This window comes from Diuraphis noxia, unplaced genomic scaffold (assembly GCF_037042655.1).
Source record: "Diuraphis noxia isolate RWA-SAM2 unplaced genomic scaffold, SU_Dnox_SAM2 contig0001, whole genome shotgun sequence".
Lineage (NCBI taxonomy): Eukaryota > Metazoa > Arthropoda > Insecta > Hemiptera > Aphididae > Diuraphis > Diuraphis noxia.
The window spans coordinates 99,909,754-99,930,433 of NW_028301711.1; the positions used below are offsets into that span (position 1 = coordinate 99,909,754).

Consider the following 20,680-nt stretch of genomic DNA (forward strand, 5'->3'; position numbering starts at 1 on the left):
TATTGAAATCATCCCAAAACATGGTTCCTAGATGAAACTCATGCATATTTTCCTAAACCAAAAAACGGCGAAGACTACATGCTGCAAAGTTATTTGAATCATCAGATGAAGAAATGGCACCAAAAAAAAAAAAGTGATCCATTTGCCTGATACTTCGAAATTGGATGATGGTGAATACCATTTACTGTTTATTAAAATAATAAAATACTAAACACAATTTGTTTTACATTAAATTCTAAAACATAACTAGACTTGTCAAATAAAACTGCTGTCACTAAATCTAACACTGAAGCTGAGAATAAAAATGTTGCTTTTTGGAATGGTGAACAGTGGAAACCATTAGGTAAACAACTTAAATTAAACAAATACTACAAGTTTGAATTCAGTGATTTTAACTCTTGTATTAATATATTGTATTTGCATATATTGTATATACTGATCAAGTTAATACAACTAAATTTTCTGAAATAGACATCTATGTATCTTATAAATTACAAAATTATCTCTAAAATATATTAGTGTGTATTCAAAAAAATAATACCAATGACTTAATTTTTCAGATACATGTGATGGGTTATCTTCAAACTTGTTCAATTTAAGTAATAATATATTTTGTTTAAATTGATTTCAAGACACTTGTATTTACTTAATGTTTTTTTTTTTTTTTTAGAGGACCATAATATGGAAACTATTTGTGTCACATCTAGTATGTTTATTTTATTTTTATTATTTAAAAGTTAAAAGATTAAAATGGAATGTACTTTGTACATGGTAAATGTAATATACTAATGAACCTAACAAAATGATGATTTTCTTTCTAACAACGTACTCACCCCTAATTAGAAATCTGAATTGAACAAAAGTAATGATATTGTCGACACCAAGATGTAATATAATTTGGTAGGTACCTATGTAAAGAGTACATGAATATCTCGCCGCCGACCAACACACACACACACACGCAAACAGTCACCATATAATTGTAGTTTATTTCCGTAGTGTATATTTTTGTATTAATTATGTGATTGTGAATTATTATATAATATGTAGATTAAGTAAACGCGTTATCGGTCGCCGCCGGTTCGCCTGTGCCGACTTAATTAGCACGGCCGCCCAACCAAGCTAGTCCAGTTCCAGTGTGTAAACTATAAACACAGCTTTTCTTCTTATGCTACAAGTGCAAATCGCCGTAAAATTATTATATTTTTCGTGTCGGCGCGAATCGCCACATTTATTTTTTATATATTTTTATTTTGTGCAAGGCGCTAATCGCCATCTTTTTATATTTTGTGCAAGGCGCTAATCGCCACTTTTTTATAATATATTTTTATATTGTGTAAGGCGCTAATCGCCACTTTATTATAATTGTGTGGGCGCGAATCGCCACTTGTATTATTATTTTGTGTGGGCGCGAATCGCCACATTTATTAATTATTATTATTATTATTATATTTATTTTCCAATTTCTGTGTGTGTGTGCAATCATTTATATAGGCTAGGTTAGGTAGCAGCTGGCCAGCCGAGCACCGACAAAATTGTGAGTTCTTTACTTATATTACTATTATTTATATTTAATAATTATATCAGCTCACATAGCAGCATTATATTATATTTTTACCTGTTGGGCCAGTAGGGCCGTAGATTTCATTTTATTCTGTTGGGCCAAGAGGGCCATATTATTATACTTTTTATATACCTTTCTGTTGCTGTGATTTTTATATTATATTGTGGATTTTAAATTATTTGTATATTACAGCAACTTAGTTACCAAAAACCGTGTTACCTTTTATTTTAATTGTAAGTATACACACCACAAACGTACACACCTACACACACCACCACACACTAGCACTCTTTAGTTTTGATCGGCGATCCCGTCCACTTCTATCGAATCGCTATACACACATATACACACATACACAGGTCGGTCGGTGTGTGAGAGTAGCGCTTGAAGTATTTGGTGACCGGGCGTCACGGCCTATTATTGTGTCGTTCCCGGCCCGTACATTTTGGTGACCTCGACGTGATTATATTAATTCGATTTTGTAATTAATATTTTAATTTTATCTTATAAACTATTTTACCATAGTTGTTATACTCTTAATTATTTTGCTTATAATAATATTAGCCGTCTTTGATACCAGTGTAACGTATTATTAAGACTGCCGGGCAAGGGGAGTGTAGAGTGTATAAAGCTTCAGCCACAATATTATTATTTACTGCTGAGAAAGAAATATATAAGAGAATATATATATTTATTATTTTTAGTACAGGTTATTAAAATAGGTATCAAAGTTAACTAATTAAATTATCGCTAGCATGTCGTCAGACGAGGCACTGTTGGTTCAGCTAAAAGAGCTTAAGAAGAAGCGAGGCATAGTTAAGGCAGCGCTCACTCGCATGAAAACTTTCGTTCAGAGTTTTGATCCGACGGTAGAAGCTATTTCTCTCTTAGAATTTAGGCAGGAGGAGCTTCCTAAGATAAATCAAAAATTCGACGATATCCAAACTCAGATCGAGCTGATCACGGTTGATGACTTGGATAAGGAGGAGGACGAGCGTGGGAGATTTGAAGTTGAGTTTTTTAGGATTAGATCTACAATACAGGAAATAATCAATACAAAAAACGTTTTCAATAGCAGCGCGCACAGCTCCACCCTTAATATGTCAGCTACTCAAGCGCGTGTACAACTGCCCTCCATAAGATTGCCAGAGTTCCGTGGTAATATTCAAGATTGGGAATCGTATTATGATTGCTTCAGGTCTATGGTGCACGAGGACAACAATATCGCAACAGCTCATAAATTTTATTACCTGAGAGCGTCCGTCTTCGGTGCAGCTCTGGACCTCATCAAGACAGTCCCGATGACTGACGCGAATTATGAGGTAGCGATGATGCGACTGAAACAGAGATATGACAATAGAAGTCTAACCATACAATCACACGTTAGGTCGTTATTAGAGTCACCATATGTGGAAAAAGCAACAGCAGCACAACTTCAACAGCTGCATTCGCACGTATGTACCCACGTCGCCGCTCTTAAGGCACTAGATCAGCCAGTTGAGAAATGGGATGCATGGCTAATTACGATAGCTGTATGCGTTTAGACAAGGACACGTTGCATGGATGGCAGCTCCACCAAAGGAACACACAGCTTCCCAGGTATATTGATCTCGAAGAGTTCCTAGCGAGTCGCTGTGTCGCGATGCAAAATTCTTATACATATCTCCCCGAACCTAAGGAAGTGGAAGAGAACAATGTAGCGACAAAACAGCCAGGGCTGAAGAAGAACATTGGAGCGACGGTGGGAAAAAGAGCACTGGCTGCAACTACAAAGGCATGTGCAGAAGAAGCATGTGCTTGTTGCCTTGAGCCTCATAGATTGTATCAATGCAATAAATTCAAAGATATGTCCCCTAACAAAAGAATAACGCTCGTGCGTGAAAAAAGGCTTTGTTTTAACTGCCTTTCTCCATATCATAGAGTAGATTCATGCAGATCAAAGTTCGTTTGCCAGAAGTGTAAAAGGAGACATAATACTCTCATGCATTATGAAAGCCAAGGAGCTTCAAAGGAATTGCTGAAGGAAGTTCTGAAGAAAATATTGAAGAAGCTGCTGGATCAAAAGAGGTGGCAAGGACGGCTATGATGGCACATCACAAATGTGCGCATGTTTTTCTTGCGACAGCGGTCGTTCTCGTCACCGGAAAATTCGGACAGCAACGTGAATGCAGGGCAGTTCTGGATAGTGGCTCTCAGGTCAACTTCATTTCAAAGAAGCTAGAAAATCTATTGATGTTGCCAACAAAAAAAGCGTCCTTACCAATAAGTGGTATAGGGTCTACTGAAGCTCGATCCACTTCATATGTCGAAGTAAGTGTCCAATCGAGAATGAATGAATATCAGTTAAGATTAATCTGCTACGTGTTGCCAAATATGGTCACGGATCTAGCTTCATGTGCAGAGCCCAAAGATGGTTGGAAGATTCCAAATGAATTGTCAAGAGGTCTCGCAGATCCACAATTTTACCAGAGAAGGAGTGTAGATCTTCTAATAGGTGGAGGTGTCTTTTTTGACATAATCGGATCAGAGCGTAAGATAATCGGTACAGGCCCGTTAAGCTTGCAGGATAGTGCCTTGGGATGGATTGTGACTGGCGAGTTAGGAGTAAATTGTTTTCTGGGGACAAATTCCCTAGGTGAAGACATGGAGAGCAGTTGGCGGACAGAATTAGTAGATGATTGTGTTAATTTTGGGCAGACATCGAAGAGTAATCTCAAAGCATTAGAAGAACAAGAGGTAGTAGCGCATTTTAAGCAGAATACCATTCGTGATGATAAAGGGCGATTTGTAGTGCGTTTACCAGTAAAGCCTTCAATCAGTGAATTAGGTTCGACCTTAGCTATGGCAACGTCACGGTATCTAAATGTAGAAAGAAGACTGCAGCGAGACGAAGGCCTGAGAAGGGAATACACGCAGTTCATGCAGGAGTACATAAGTTTGGGGCACATGAAAGAAGCAACCGAAGCCATACCTGACAACCAAAGCGGCTGCTATTTGCCGCACCACGCGGTAGTCAAGGCATCTAGCCTGACTACAAAGGTAAGAGTAGTGTTCGACGCCTCCGCCAGAAGTACTACAGGCCTATCGCTAAATGATGTCTTGAAGTGTGGGCCCACAGTTCAGCAAGAATTGTTGTCAATACTTACGTGATTTCGAAAACACCAAATCGTCATAACCGGGGAAGTTGAAAAGATGTTCAGGCAGATAAAGGTGGCAAAGGAGGATTGGAGGTTGCAAAAGGTTCTTTGGAGATCAAGTCCTGAAGAAGAGCTGAGAGAGTATTATCTCACTACAATTACATACGGAACCACACCAGCATCCTTTTTGGCTATCTACTGCCTTGTTACGCTAGGTAAGTCGGCTGAACAATCACACCCAACAGCAGCGAAGGCGATTATTGAGGACTTCTACATGGATGATATAATGACAGGCGCAGAGACTGAAGAAGCTGCAAAGGGATATCAGTATGATCATGGATTCTGCTAGGTTACCTTTAAGAAAGTGGTGCTCAAATTCTGAATTTGTCCGGCAGAAATTATCAGAGCATGGAGAATCACCGTTATTTGCATTGGAAATTGGAGATCAGGACCTAGTAAAGTCGTTGGGACTACAGTGGCAGCCAGTTGCGGATGAATTTCAATTCAAAATTATGCCGAGAGAAAATAAGGGACACTTGACCAAGAGGATAATATTAGCAGAGCTAAACCGAATATTTGATCCGCTTGGTTTCCTGTCTCCAGTGTTGATAAAGGGAAAGATATTTCTCCAACAGTTATGGGCAATGAAAATTGAATGGGACGCAAAGCTGCCAATTGAAATTCATGAAAAATGGAGGCAATTCTACGAAGAGCTTGAGGAGCTAGAAACCATGCGAATACCAAGAAAGGCAAAACCTGAAATTAGTGACGTAACGGAGATTCATGGATTTTGCGATGCTTCAGAAGAAGCATTTTGAGCCAGCGTTTATGTGCGCTCGCGAGATAATAAGGGAAACTGGCATTCCAGATTGTTGTGTGCAAAGACGCGAGTAGCGCCCTTAAAAAGTATCACAATACCGCGGCTTGAACTTAACGGCGCATTGCTACTAGCACAGTTGGCTCAAAAGGTAGCACAGTCATGGGAATTTCCCCTTAAGTCCTTCAAGTTGTGGACTGACTCAACAATTGTGTTAGGCTGGCTGAACAGCCAAAGCATTCGTTTGAAAACTTACGTATCAAATCGAGTAACGCAAATTTTGGACCTGTGTGAACCAACGCAATGGAATTATGTAAGGTCAGAGGAAAATCCAGCTGATATATGTTCAAGAGGTTCAAGACCACGGCCGATGCAAGGAGCAGTCTTATGGTGGAATGGTCCTGGTTGGCTATCCGAAGAGGACGAAACTTGGAAAAATTCTTTGGTTAAACCAACGCATGAAGACGAACTGCCAGAGCAGCGTACTCCTCAGTTGGTGTTAAGCACCATTGATGAATCGAGGGACCTAGTAAGTAGATATTCAGACTGGCGCAGGCTAACGCGTGCCATTGCTTGGCTGAGACGGTTTGTGGAGTATCTGCGATCTAAGAGAAAATGGTCTGGAAGTCATCAGCTGACAGTCCAAGAACTACACGAAGCGAAGGAAGTATTAATAAAAAGAGCACAAGCAGAAGTATTCGGAAAAGAGTTGATAGCATTGAAAAATGGTATGGAGATACCGCCGAAAAGCAGACTCAGATCGCTATGTCCGTTTATTGAAAACGGACTGATATTAGTAGGTGGACGCTTACAAAACGCAACTGTGTCAAAGGAGCAAAAAAATCCAATAGTTCTACCACCTGATCATGTAATCACAAGATTAATATTCAAGGACTGCCATCATAAAATGCTGTATTGTGGGCCGCAAGCGCTCCTAGCAGAAGTCAGAAGAACATATTGGCCAACACGAGGTAGAGCCATTGCACGCTCAGTCGTTCGACAGTGCGTCATATGCAAAAGAGCAAGTCCCACGTTTGACCAGCCAATAATGGGGTCGCTTCCGAAGCAACGCGTTCAGCATTCTCGCCCATTCACAGCTACTGGTGTCGACTTTGCTGGGCCACTGATCATCAGAAGTGGAATTCGTGGAAGGCCGGACAAAAAGGCATGGATCGCAATATTTGTATGCTTCTCAACGAGAGCAGTCCACATTGAGGCAGTGGAGGATTTAACGACCAACGCGTTCTTAGCAGCGTTTAGAAGATTTATATCCAGAAGAGGAAAGCCAAACATCGTCTGGAGTGATAATAGAACGAATTTTGTTGGAGCACGCAAAGAGCTAGCTGTATATGTTAGTAAGGTGGATGGTTGTCTAGCATCAGAAGCAATAACATGGAAGTTTAATCCACCGGCATCGCCGCATTTTGGCGGAGTATGGGAAAGCGCAGTGAAAAGTGCCAAATTCCACCTCGCGAGAGTGGTAAGGGGCATGTCTTTAACCTAAAGTGAATTGCAAACATTATTATGCCAGATAGAGGCATGCATGAATTGTCGGCCCCTCACGCCCATGAGCAGCGACCCCAATGACTTGGAACCAATCACTCCTGCGCATTTCTTAATAGGAGGCCCTTTGATGTTCCATCCAGAGCCAGTGATTGAAGCAAGGGAAATTACAGCGTTGAAGAGATGGAAGCTAGTTCAAGGCTTGCTTCAAAGCTTCTGGAACAGGTGGTACGCTGAGTATATTCCACAACTACAAATACGCCAAAAGTGGACGTCAGGCTCGAGAGCACTAGCCGTAAATGATGTCGTAATTGTCAAGGAGGACAGCTTAGCACCTACAAGATGGAAGTTAGCACGTGTTGTGAGGGTTCATCATGGTAGGCACGACGTCGTCCGGGTAGCAACGGTAAAATTGGCTAACGGGTCAGAGCTAACCAGACCAGTAGTGAAGCTATGTCGCTTGCCCATCGAGCCAACTGACTCGGTTGAAAAAATTGATTTTCAACGGGGGGAGGATGTCGACGCCAAGATGTAATATAATTTGGTAGGTACCTATGTAAAGAGTACATGAATATCTCGCCGCCGACCAACACACACACACACACGCAAACAGTCACCATATAATTGTAGTTTATTTCCGTAGTGTATATTTTTGTATTAATTATGTGATTGTGAATTATTATATAATATGTAGATTAAGTAAACGCGTTATCGGTCGCCGCCGGTTCGCCTGTGCCGACTTAATTAGCACGGCCGCCCAACCAAGCTAGTCCAGTTCCAGTGTGTTAACGATAAACACAGCTTTTCTTCTTATGCTACAAGCGCAAATCGCCGTAAAATTATTATATTTTTCGTGTCTGCGCGAATCGCCACATTTATTTTTTATATATTTTTATTTTGTGCAAGGCGCTAATCGCCATCTTTTTATATTTTGTGCAAGGCGCTAATCGCCACTTTATTATAATTGTGTGGGCGCGAATCGCCACTTGTATTATTATTTTGTGTGGGCGCGAATCGCCACATTTATTAATTATTATTATTATTATTATATTTATTTTCCAATTTCTGTGTGTGTGTGCAATCATTTATATAGGCTAGGTTAGGTAGCAGCTGGCCAGCCGAGCACCGACAAAATTGTGAGTTCTTTACTTATATTACTATTATTTATATTTAATAATTATATCAGCTCACATAGCAGCATTATATTATATTTTTACCTGTTGGGCCAGTAGGGCCGTAGATTTCATTTTATTCTGTTGGGCCAAGAGGGCCATATTATTATACTTTTTATATACCTTTCTGTTGCTGTGATTTTTATATTATATTGTGGATTTTAAATTATTTGTATATTACAGCAACTTAGTTACCAAAAACCGTGTTACCTTTTATTTTAATTGTAAGTATACACACCACAAACGTACACACCTACACACACCACCACACACTAGCACTCTTTAGTTTTGATCGGCGATCCCGTCCACTTCTATCGAATCGCTATACACACATATACACACATACACAGGTCGGTCGGTGTGTGAGAGTAGCGCTTGAAGTATTTGGTGACCGGGCGTCACGGCCTATTATTGTGTCGTTCCCGGCCCGTACAGATATATTTATTGATTTTTACACTATTCAGTTGTAATAAATAATCAATTTATGCTTTTCTTTGTTAGATACTTCTATTACAAACCAGAATTTGAACATAAATATAATTAAAAGTAATGACAATGTTGATAATAACCAAAGTTAGTATTTTCTATAGTTTACCTACTTAACTTATTTTAATTCTAAATAATTTTTATTTTATTTTTAATCATGGCCTTATTAAATAAAAATAGCTAATGATGCATCAATAATGACAACAGACCTGGCAGATATTTAAATAACTGTTGCTGGATTATTGACTAAAGACACAAATGACATGTCTATTAGGTCCAAAATGTTATTATTGAATCTACCAAAAACATCTTTGGAAGAACTATTAACTAATTTATATATATATTAATAACTAAGTTATGCGTATATAATATAGTGTAAATTAAAAATTCCCATAACTTACTAAAAAACTGAACAATCGTAAAAAATAAACATACGAACACTGAATATGTTCTTACCATCAAGTCCCATAATAGGTCGATTCACCCTAAATTTTAAACTAACAGAGCTAAACATCATCTTCTGAGCTTAAATTTGCTATGTTATGCACTTGTCTTATAAGACGGAGACAACCAATATCGAGGAGGGCCGGTCCTCTTAAGGATAAATTTTTCTCAACTTTATTTTATAAAATTCAACATCTTATTTTTTTTTTTTTATGTGTCCTCGACCTAATCATTTCAACTTAACCTTCCAGTTAAAATCATAAATAATATGTTTAAATAAATCTAGATTTTTTAAATTATTAAAATAATTGGTTTACTTATTATTTTAACATATTGTTATGTGTAATTTATTTTTTATTTATTTTTTCTGAAGTTCCCTTAGGTACTAGATAACTTGTGGTATGACAGTGGTACTCTATACAAGGTGTAACAGAAAGAACTGACTTTTGGAATAACTTTTATTCTAATTAATATTTTTAATTTTTTTTTTTATTTATCATTAAAAGACGCTAGGGCTATATGTAAAATTGATTTATTTCTATGTTAATTTTTTAGTATTTAAAAAAAAATTAAAAATTTGTATTTAAATTTTTTTAGATAAATTCAAAATAGCTAATTTGTAAATTTAATTATTAAAATAATTTTGATGGTAAAAAGATTAATCTAAGTCAAGTAGTTTATTTTTTAGATTTTTTTAAAATATCAATATTTTCTTGATAAAATTAATTTGGTACCTAATAACTTTAAAAAAAAATATGATTTTTGGGAATTTGCTGAAATGAGAATATTTCTTAAATTATATAATCATTATATAATATTAACAATTTTTGTCACAGGTTTAATAAATTAGCATATTCTTTTATTTTATTTTTTTAGTCAGTTCTTTCTGTTACACCTTGTATATTATTAAACTAATAACAAAAACATTAGAATTTAAAATTTATCTAAAAACCATTTTTAAAATAATAGTTACAAAGCAAACATAAAAATTTCAACTTTTATCACAATTTAAGTGTCTTCTTCTCACTGTATTTTTCTATTATATAAAAAAAAATTAACCTCATAATAAAAGTAAAACTATTCACGTAATAATGTGTATATATCATATTAAAATCAATATATTATATTATATGATTTAACTTTAGTTATTAGAACAACGTAGACAAATGTTTTTGAGGTTATATCGTTTTTAATTACACAATTGTTTGATAATAATTTGGGTACTTAAAAATATCGAAAAATAAATAGCGAAAAAAGGGTAGCCGTACTGTTCTTATGGCCGCCGTAAATCTGACTGCTACAAATTCGTTCTACACGCCAACAGATTCTATACCTTACGCCTAAGGGCGTACTCACTACTTCAGACGTCAGATGACTCGAAAATTATAACAATTAAGTGGTTTCTACACAAACTATTTAAAAAATTAAATTAAATGTATTCTTAAATGTTTTTACAAGGTTAATACTAAGCATTAGGATACAATAAGATAAGTATATGATACTAAAAAATGGCAACATTTATATTATATTTTATATAATTTTTTTTTTTTGTATTTTTGTGTGTTATTGTCATAGAATATGTCTATGGTTATTGTACAATGACTACATTGATTTTTATTATTATTTATTAACGAAATACGAAACGAATGTCGAATATTGATTATTGTGTAATGTTGTATTGTTCAATTATTGTTGTGTAATTAATAATTATTATTAATTAAATTTTAAACGAATATAATGCGTTCACGGAGACGACACGGACATTCAGTGCGCGCACACGCAAAATCATGTTTTTGACGTTTTTGTTATCATGTCTGGATTTGTTATCATTATTTAATAATCGTATCTTATCATGTCCGAATATATCGTGTGTCTAGTGCCCATAGATAATATATATTATCTATGCTAGTGCCTACCTCGGATTAATATACTGGATTAAATAAAATCATAAATAATATGTTCAAATAAATCTAGATTTTTTAAATTATTAAAATAATTGGTTTACTTGTTATTTTAACATATTGTAATGTGTAATTTATTTTTTCTGAAGTTCCCATAGGTTAGGTTAGGTGGCCTATACTATTATTTTATATGGTTTTAATTATAATTTATAAGTGAAAGTTGCGTGTGCCGAATATGAGAGACTTAAACGTTGGTACATATTTAAATTAATTACCATAATACAAATGAAATCATTTTTTCATATTATATTATAATATATAACTGAATTAAATACAACTATTTTTAGGTAACCATTAATGACTATTAATGTTCAATATTTAGCACACTATATTATGGATTTTTGAAAAATACGCTATTGTATATTTATGAATAATGAATATATTATATATTATAATATACGTTATAACGAAAATATAATAATTTATAACTAAAATATTCGTTATCTTGTTTTTATCATATCTAAATATATTACATTCATAACAATATGAAAGTAAAGAAGGTTTCAGAGGCATATATATATAACATATGTTATTAAAAATGTTGTGTTTAAATATTATGAATTAAAAATAATAAATATTTGGCCATTTAAATATCAATTTTATATTTTTGCAGTACAGTTTAAAAATGCATTGATTTTACCATGATGTGTATTTTTTTAATTTTTTTTTGTGTCTATCATCACGTTTTGCAGGGGCAGTAAAAGTGCTTCAATTTTTGACTTCAGTACCTCGTTCGATCAGAAAGTGAATCTAGTTGATACTTTGGGAGGTCAAAAGTAAAAAATTCTTAGTATTTTTCTAAACAATCGGGTTATCAAACTGAAAATTGAGGGGAAAACGGGAAATTTTATGCACAATCAGTTTTCGACAAAATCGATTTTAGTTTTTGTTGTAACTTTAAAACAAATTACCATAGATACATGAAATTCATGAAATTTTCACGTTTTCATTAAGTTGAACTATTCATAGGTAACTATTTGCAATTTTCGATCATATTTGGTTTTTTTAAAATTAATATAGATAATAATTTATTAAATTTATTTGTTGAATAGAAAAGCTTAAAAAATTAATACAAGGCTTCTAACACATTGTAACAATATTGCAGTTGAAAAATATTAAAAATACATAGGCTTGGTTTTTTTTTATAAGCATTTAAAGTTCAAATTTTGACTAAATACGTAAAAATTACGGGAATGTTCAAATTATCTTAGATATAAATAATTCATAAAAGTTTTTCTTTTTAGATCTAAGATTTTAAAATTAAATAAAACCCACACAGCATTAGTTAATCATAAAGATTGTATAAATAATATTAAATTTGAATTTCATTTAAAATATTTAAAATTAAAAGTTAATTATATATTTATTACATATTTTATTTTTTACGTTGTAATCAAAATATTTTATAGGTAGTGTTGCCGCCATAAATTAATATAATATAATATAGTAAAATACTATCGGTTACGGAGGAACAGCCGATCGACACAATCACACACATACACAAACACTCGCGAGCACCAGCCGTTATTTTTATATTTATTTTGTTTTAATTATATTTTGTGTCTTGTGAATTATATAATATTATGCGAATCTAGTATCGGCGCGTTATCTACTGCCGCCGGCTCACCGGTGCGCGCAGCTTAACACGGCCGCCGCAATTTTGTTCTCCTCCGTCCGTCGTCGTGATGCTAGGCCGTTGCGAATAATATATTCTTTTTTATGCACGAATTGCTATTTCTTGTTATTAACTTATAATTATTTTTTGTCATATTATTATGCCTTTTATATTTGTTGCGTGAATTTATATACGCGTAATCGCCATATCTTTTACTTTATATTATATACGTGTGCGACATTACTAGTCATTAATTTCATTGTAATTATATTATATTTATTGGGTGTGAATTTTATTTAGTGTATATAGGCTTAGGTAGCAGCTGGCCAGCAGTGCACCGACAAGCCGTGAGTTATTGTTTATTGTTATTTTGTCGTGCCAAAAGGGCCGCGTATTATTTTTATATTACAATTTTTCTATATAAGCTTACAGCTCTGATAGCTACCTAATTTATATATTTTATTCTGTTTGGTCATAAGGGCTGTGCATCTATGTAACAGATTTTAATTATTATACTTATTTTTACTCTGTTGGGCCAGAAGGGTCAAATTATTATATATTTATTTGTCAACCATAAGGGCTGCACATTTATAATTGTATATTTATCTTGCTTAGCCATAAGGGCTTGATTTATTATTATTATATTATTAAGTATTGTAACATCTATTCTGTTGAGCCAAAAGGGCTATGTATTTTTTATATCAATTACCCGAGCTTTCAGCTCTAACAGCTGTTTTTATATATTATAATTGTGTTATTGAGCCAGAAGGGCCTTAACTACTTTTTATTATTTATCATATACCTGTATACTAATATTTTATTCTATTCGGTCATAAGGACCATATAGTTATCACGTTTGTTTTTTTTATACCTTTTAGTGTGATTTTTTATATAATTGCACTTTTTTCATATCTATATACACCTTTTATACCTGGTTTTGCCGAACCGGCATTTTGGTTTATTATATACATTTTTTACTTGTTGGGCCAAAAGGGCCGTAATTTGCTTATTTTATTATTATATCATATTTTATACCATATTTGCATTTGAGTTACCATTATTTATTATAGAGTTACCTATTCGTCTTAGATTTAAGTATACACACAAACATATATACACACTTACACACCACCACATTACATAGCTCACTAGTATTTGCGCGGCGAACCCAACCAATTCTAGTTGAGCTATATACAACTAACACAAATTTACAAAGGTCGGTCGGTGTGTTAGTATAATACTTATTAAGCGCGAAGTATTTTGGTAACCGGGCGCACGGCCTATTATTGTTCGTTCCCGGCCCATACAGGTAGTTATAAATAAATATTGGCTTAACAATTAAAAATTGAATAAACTTTAAAATTTAACATTAAATAAACATAATAAAATAATATTTTATATTTATTTTTTATTCATTAAAGAAAATATATTTTATTTTCAATGGAAATGGTACATAAATGCATTTTAAAATGTAACATTAAATAAATATATTACAGTAATATTTACTAAAAGTTTAAAACCAATATTCTACTCAATATTTATAATTAATATTTTGTTTTTATTTTCTATTCATTGAATAAAATATATTTTATTTTAAATGTAAATTGTACCTTTAGACTAATCAAAATGTAACATTAAATGAATATACCTGCTGAAAAAAAATTGATTTAGTGTTAATAATAATAATTATTATTATAAAAAAAATTATATTAATTTATATAGCTATATCTAAAATATTATATAATATTATATAGACTCATTTATTAAATTGATTTAATCAATAATGATATAGATATTATGATATTTATACTATTAAATGTACATATTATTATATATATATATGGGCGATTGGCGATTGTAATCCACGCCAGATTACCAGTTAGATAAAAAGCAAATGAAAAGGTCTAACGTAAACTCCGCCAATTTTATATTTTATTAGATTCTGAGCGGAGCGATGAATGTATTGATTTTAACATGATGTGTGTTTTTTTTTTTTTGTCATCACGTTTTGGGGCAGTAAAAGTGCTTCGATTTTTGACTTCAGTTCCTCGTTCGATCAGAAAGTGAATCTAGTTGGTACTTTGGAGGATCAAAAGTAAAAAATTCTTAATACTTTTCTAAATAATCAAGAAAAATAAACTAAAAATTAAGGGGAAAACGGGAAATTTTACGCACACTCAATTTTCGACAAAATCGATTTTGATTTTTGATGTAATTTTAAAACAAACGACCATAGATACATGAAATTTTCATCGAATGTTTATATAAGTATATTCTATCCACCATGCAATTTTCAAAAAATTTTGACTTAAGTTAAACTATTCATAGTGTAATGATATGCTCACACAGTCACACATCATGATTGTATGTTGTTTAAATATTCAATAAAATAAATAACAGTCATTAGTCAAGTTGTCGCACGCAGATAACAGTTAAAATCCAACAAAAAAAAACACCATTGTCCACTGATGAAAGGAACGACTTGTATTATTTAATCACATGGAAACTTATACGTAGTTGTGACTATCTGGCACAACACGTGTGAGCTATTTCGTGTGCCACCAGAGCAGGGGATGATCGAATGAGGATCTCCGTTGCCAAAGACAATGCTCAGTCTTTGGAAACGCAGAGGCCTTTGGTGGAGCCACCTACAACCCTGGCTGGCTGGACCACGTCGTCTCCTTCCATCAGTGCATGAGCACCATCCAAAACTAAAACAACTTCAAGAGTGCAGGAGCACCTAAAAAACTTTTCAACACCAGACATTGCGAGCGACAGCTGGACCGTTTCTTTTTTAAAATCGAAATTTAACAGTGTTGTTTTTCTTTAATCTGAGTGTTTAATAAAAAATCTTTATTTATTTTATTACTTCAACTGCATATCAAAGACAGCTGCGAATAAGGTAAGGTGCATGCGCATCAATATTCATATATTTATAGAATTTTATATATTATATTATATTTATTAGATTTATATAATTTAATAATTAATATTTTATTACTACGGTGTACTTGGTCGTTCTCGAATCACGACCTCGAGAACCCTCCGACGATCAGGAGGAAGGTAATAGCGCAATTTTAATATTTATATCTGGTAGCTTATTCTCCAGCTCTTATACGAGTAGAGAACAATACAGATCTTTTAGTGTAACTCAATAAATCAACCAAACATCATTTTTATTTCTAATATCCTCATATCTTCTACTAGTAATATATAACTATTGGCAGAAGCCTTAGTTATATAATAGTTGTATTAAATTAAATATTTTAGTTATATTATTATTCATTTTAGAGTATTATTTTTATTATATTAACTTCTTTTCTTTTATTTTTGCGTTATTACAAAGTGGCGCCCAACATAAGTTCAGTTCATTTAGATAAATAAACTGAGAATTGATCAAGTACACTTCATAGAAAATAAACAATATTATTTTATACATCATATTACTTTACACAAGTAAAAAAAAAAAAGGTATATATAAATAATATATTGCTAATTAAAAACGGGATATAATTAAATTAAATTATAAGGAAATTTTATTTTATCCTTTATTTTAACCCGTAAATAAAACAAGAAAATTTTTTTTTGTAAATCTTAGAGGATTCACAATTAATATTAAAAATCAAAACAAGGATATTTATATGTGCCTGCGTATATATATATATATATACTTTATAACCAGAATACATAATTAATACAAATTAATACTGAATATTCTAACACATTTTTAATTATTTAATAATTGAAATAATTACTGAATGTCAGATAAATATATATACTATTATTATTTAGAATATTACGTTAATAATACACAATATATAATTTATATATATTATAAAAGTAACAGCAATTACTTTAGTTCTAAGGTAATACATGTTTGTCTTTACTACTGTTTTTGCTTTTACCACATAAAAAAAAAATATATATATATTTATATATTCAATAATAATAATAATAAAAAACAAACATAATAAATATAAAAAAATAATTGTTTGTCACGATTAAATATTATTGCAGAACATAATATATCCACAACAATTTTTTTTTACATTTTCAAAAAAAAAATTTTTTAATTAATTAATAAAAAAAAAAAAAATTATTAAAATATTGTTCCTTAGAAAACAAATTAATATAATAATAATTATAAATTCCCAGACATAGATTTTAATAACATCTCAACAGGGTGGATTAACAAACTTAACAAAGAAAAATTAACAGAATTGTCAAGAAGACAATTATTAACATCTGGTCTAGTTCCAGACTTAAAAAGTAGGCTCCATAAATATCTAAAAGGAGAATCTACCCCTGACGATTTCGAAAAACAAATAGATAACATAAAATTTATTTCAGAACCAATTACTAATTCCGTCGATAACACAATAAAAAACAGTATGACTGACAACAAAAAACCCTATTTCAAACCAACAAATTTCTCAGGTTCCATTTCAGAAAATATTGTTTTTAAAAAAATATAACAGAGCAGCCATCATAAATGGTTGGTCTGAATCTGAAAAGATTCAATATATCCCTGTATTTTTAGAAGGCTCCGCTCTTACATTTTATGACAATATTGTAGATAGCGGAGAAGATATTAAATGGCCTGACTTAGAAAAGAAACTAAGATTAGAATTTGAACCAATAGCTCAAACGGACATGCTCCGTCTAATGTTGGAAAAACGCAAACAATTACCGGATGAACCTACATATTATATATTAACGAAGCTGAATCTTTATGTAGGCGTACGAGTATTGATAATAATATGTCTCAGGAAGAGATGGTTCGTAATATCATGAAAGGCTTAAACCCCTCCATAGCACGATATATAGGAATAATGGGCAACCAAAATTTATTAGAATTAAAAAACAATGTTTACGTACATATGAAATGATCGAATTCATGATCGCAGGTGAAACACCTAAATCTTCATTTTATTTCGAAACAGAAATAATAAAATCAAAAATTCAACAAATAAACACTAATAAAAATCGTAAAGAAAATGAAATTGACAAATTACGTGATGAAATAAAAGACATGAAAGCTATGTTTAGCCAACTCTTAAAAGATAATAAAAATGATATACGTCAGAATAATATAGAACAAAAAGATCCCTATAAACTTAATAAACAATTAAATCAAAATGACTTTAACAACCAACAGTGGCAGACGCAAATGCCGCAAACTTATAACTCACCATATAACAATTGGAACGCAGGTTCAACACATTATAACCAACCATATTTTCCACAAAATCCGATAAATAATAATATGCAACAAACAAATCAATCCGCATATAAAAATAAAGTCCCTAGACCCTAATACTCAAAGAAAAAAATGCTCGATTTGCTCTAAAACTAATCATTCAGAAGAAAAATGCTTTTTCAAAAATAAATCAAGCTTAACCACTTGTCAAATTTGTAATAAATTCGGACTCACGGCCAATAATTGTAATTTGTACGTTAACAAGCCAAAAAACTAAATATAAGGTTAAACACAGCTGATAATTGTCCACCTTCCATTACAGAATCACCTATACAAAAAATTAATAAAATTAACTCTACACCCGACGCACTCTTTATTGAAGCTAAATTCAATAATACTATCTTACCAATAATAAATGACACGGGCGCAAACATATGCTGTATTAGACAAGAACTATTACCTAATAATTATACTATAACACCTATCACAGTACAACTATCAGGACCGGACCATAAACCATTATGCGTAACGGGTATAAGTAAAATAAAAATCCAAATTGAAAATAATTACTTCGATATAAACACCCATGTAGTAAAAAATTTATCTAGCACAATTATACTCGGGAATGATTTTCTAATAAAAAACAATGCTCTAATTGATTTTAAAGACAACATCATTATCTTAAACAATAATATAAATGTCCAACTAAAAATAAATAATACAAACGCGTTAAATTGTATAAATAATACAAAAAATATTAAGGAAATAAAAGGTAGCATATTTAACTGCCCAGACAACTTTGCAATAGCTCACTATACATCTTCAGACCTAAAAATGAACAAAGGCATAACAAACCTAATATACAAAGTGTATGGTAATACTAGACCACAACTTTCATTACAAAAAATAAATGTAGGAAAAACCATACCCATAAATAATAATAATAAAACTATATTTCATCTAATAACAAAAGAATTACATTATAATAGACCTAAATACGAAGATCTAAAAGCTTCTATCCACAACCTAAAACTTCAAGCTATGAAATTAAATATTTTAAAAATTGCTATGCCCACTTTTGATTCAGAACCACACAAATTTAACTGGTCATTAGTAAAACAACTAATATATTCAGAATTTCAAAATACCAAGATTGAAATACATATATATTATAAAGATTAAAAAAACGTAACACACAAATCAAAAGAATTCACTGACATAATTAATAACATCCATAGGTACATCTATAATTGTAAGTAATTATTAATTTATTTTATTAGGCATTGTTTTCTATTGATAAAGAAGCATTACGTTGTGAAATGACTGTAGCACGCAACTGTGCCATACAGTTAAAACCAAATTTTGGTTTAGAAGAATTAAAAACCATTATTTCAAAAGAAGTCTATCCTAATATTCATTCTTTACTTAAAGTAGCCCTGATACTACCTATCAGTTCTGCATCGTGTGAACGATCTTTTTCAGCCATGCGTCGTATCAAAAACTGGACTAGAACATCTATGACACAAGATCGTTTCGGTTATCTTTCTGTATTGCACATCAGAGAGATATTGTTAATAATCTAGACCTCGATATTATACTAGACGAATACTCAAAGAAAGGCCGTCGTATAGATTTAATATTACAGTAAAAAATGTGAATAAAATATATTATGTATCATGTAGAAAATATAATAACATAACTTGATATAATATATTATAATTATTAATAACAAAATTAAAAATTAAATCAAAACAATGAATTTAAAGTGACTTTTTGTTCTGGGTGCACATCAAGTATGACTTTTTTTTGTTTCTGTTTTTAAAAACAATTTGTTTCGTCCTCTGTAGAACCAGAAATATGGTTTTTGTTTTGTTTTAGTAGTTAATATAGGCAAATAGTGGTGTTAGGTCCCATCGAGTCACAGAAAAACCTGGAGCTTAAGCACCCCCTACTTCAAATGTCTAGTTGCGCCAATGCCAAAAAGTATCCTAATGAAAATATTGAAAGCCGATTTGGCTGGAACCGCGTGTATTTAAATCCATTATGTTTACTCAACACTTACGGAAACACAGTTCACATACGTAGACGATTATGACACGAATGACAAATTAAATTAAAATAACTATTATCAATAGCTACAATGAAACAAAAAAATAAAAGTCAGGGTACATTGTAAGAACCACTCTAGAGCTCTAGACCCTGCAGTGTAATAGGTAAGCTAGGTGTAACTGCCCAAGAGTGTCAACAACATACATTGGGGAATGGATGTACCGCACCAATATTTTAAGCCGGAAAGGTGGTATACAGCAGCAACTTTGTAGATTTATGCGATACATAGGAAGGGCATATCCTGGTATTGGATATATACAAATTACCAGAGACATTGAAGACTGTCAGTGTCCAGAGTGCTAACCTAAATGACGTAAGTAAAATATAACAGTAAAAAGCGAATGTCAGATATTCGCATAAGCGTGCGCACGGGGGAGGCAGGGGAGGCGGTTGCCTCCCCTGCGAGATTTTCCTCTACACCAAAATATAATATTATACCTACCAATTGGAGAAAATCGGGTGGGGGGATTGGAGTCTGGACCTCCTTAGCTAAAGTATTGCCTCCCCTGCCAAGAATACCTACGCACGCTTATGGATATTCGAATAAGAAAGGACAAGTTAAATTATATTTTGTACAGCATTTCTCGAGAGTTTTGATACATATGAATATATGATTGGACCATAATTTTAAATTATATTATATTTTCCAGGGATGGAAAACGTTATTAAACG

At 32.5% G+C, this 20,680-nt stretch overlaps 2 protein-coding genes across 2 annotated transcripts; both read left to right on the forward strand.

Annotated features, from left to right (window-relative positions):
* Positions 1 to 3,649: 3,649 nt before the first annotated feature.
* Positions 3,650 to 4,714, forward strand: LOC149062774 (uncharacterized). Its single transcript, XM_089215407.1, has one exon. It carries the CDS (start codon positions 3,650 to 3,652, stop codon positions 4,712 to 4,714), a length of 1,065 nt encoding a protein of 354 aa, XP_089071533.1.
* Positions 4,715 to 5,036: 322 nt separating this feature from the next.
* Positions 5,037 to 19,482, forward strand: LOC107172798 (uncharacterized). The gene is made up of 6 exons (XM_089215408.1): positions 5,037 to 5,471; positions 5,586 to 6,998; positions 7,050 to 7,552; positions 17,178 to 17,366; positions 18,889 to 19,012; positions 19,180 to 19,482. Exons 1-6 carry the CDS (start codon positions 5,037 to 5,039, stop codon positions 19,480 to 19,482), a joined length of 2,967 nt encoding a protein of 988 aa, XP_089071534.1.
* Positions 19,483 to 20,680: the final 1,198 nt, after the last annotated feature.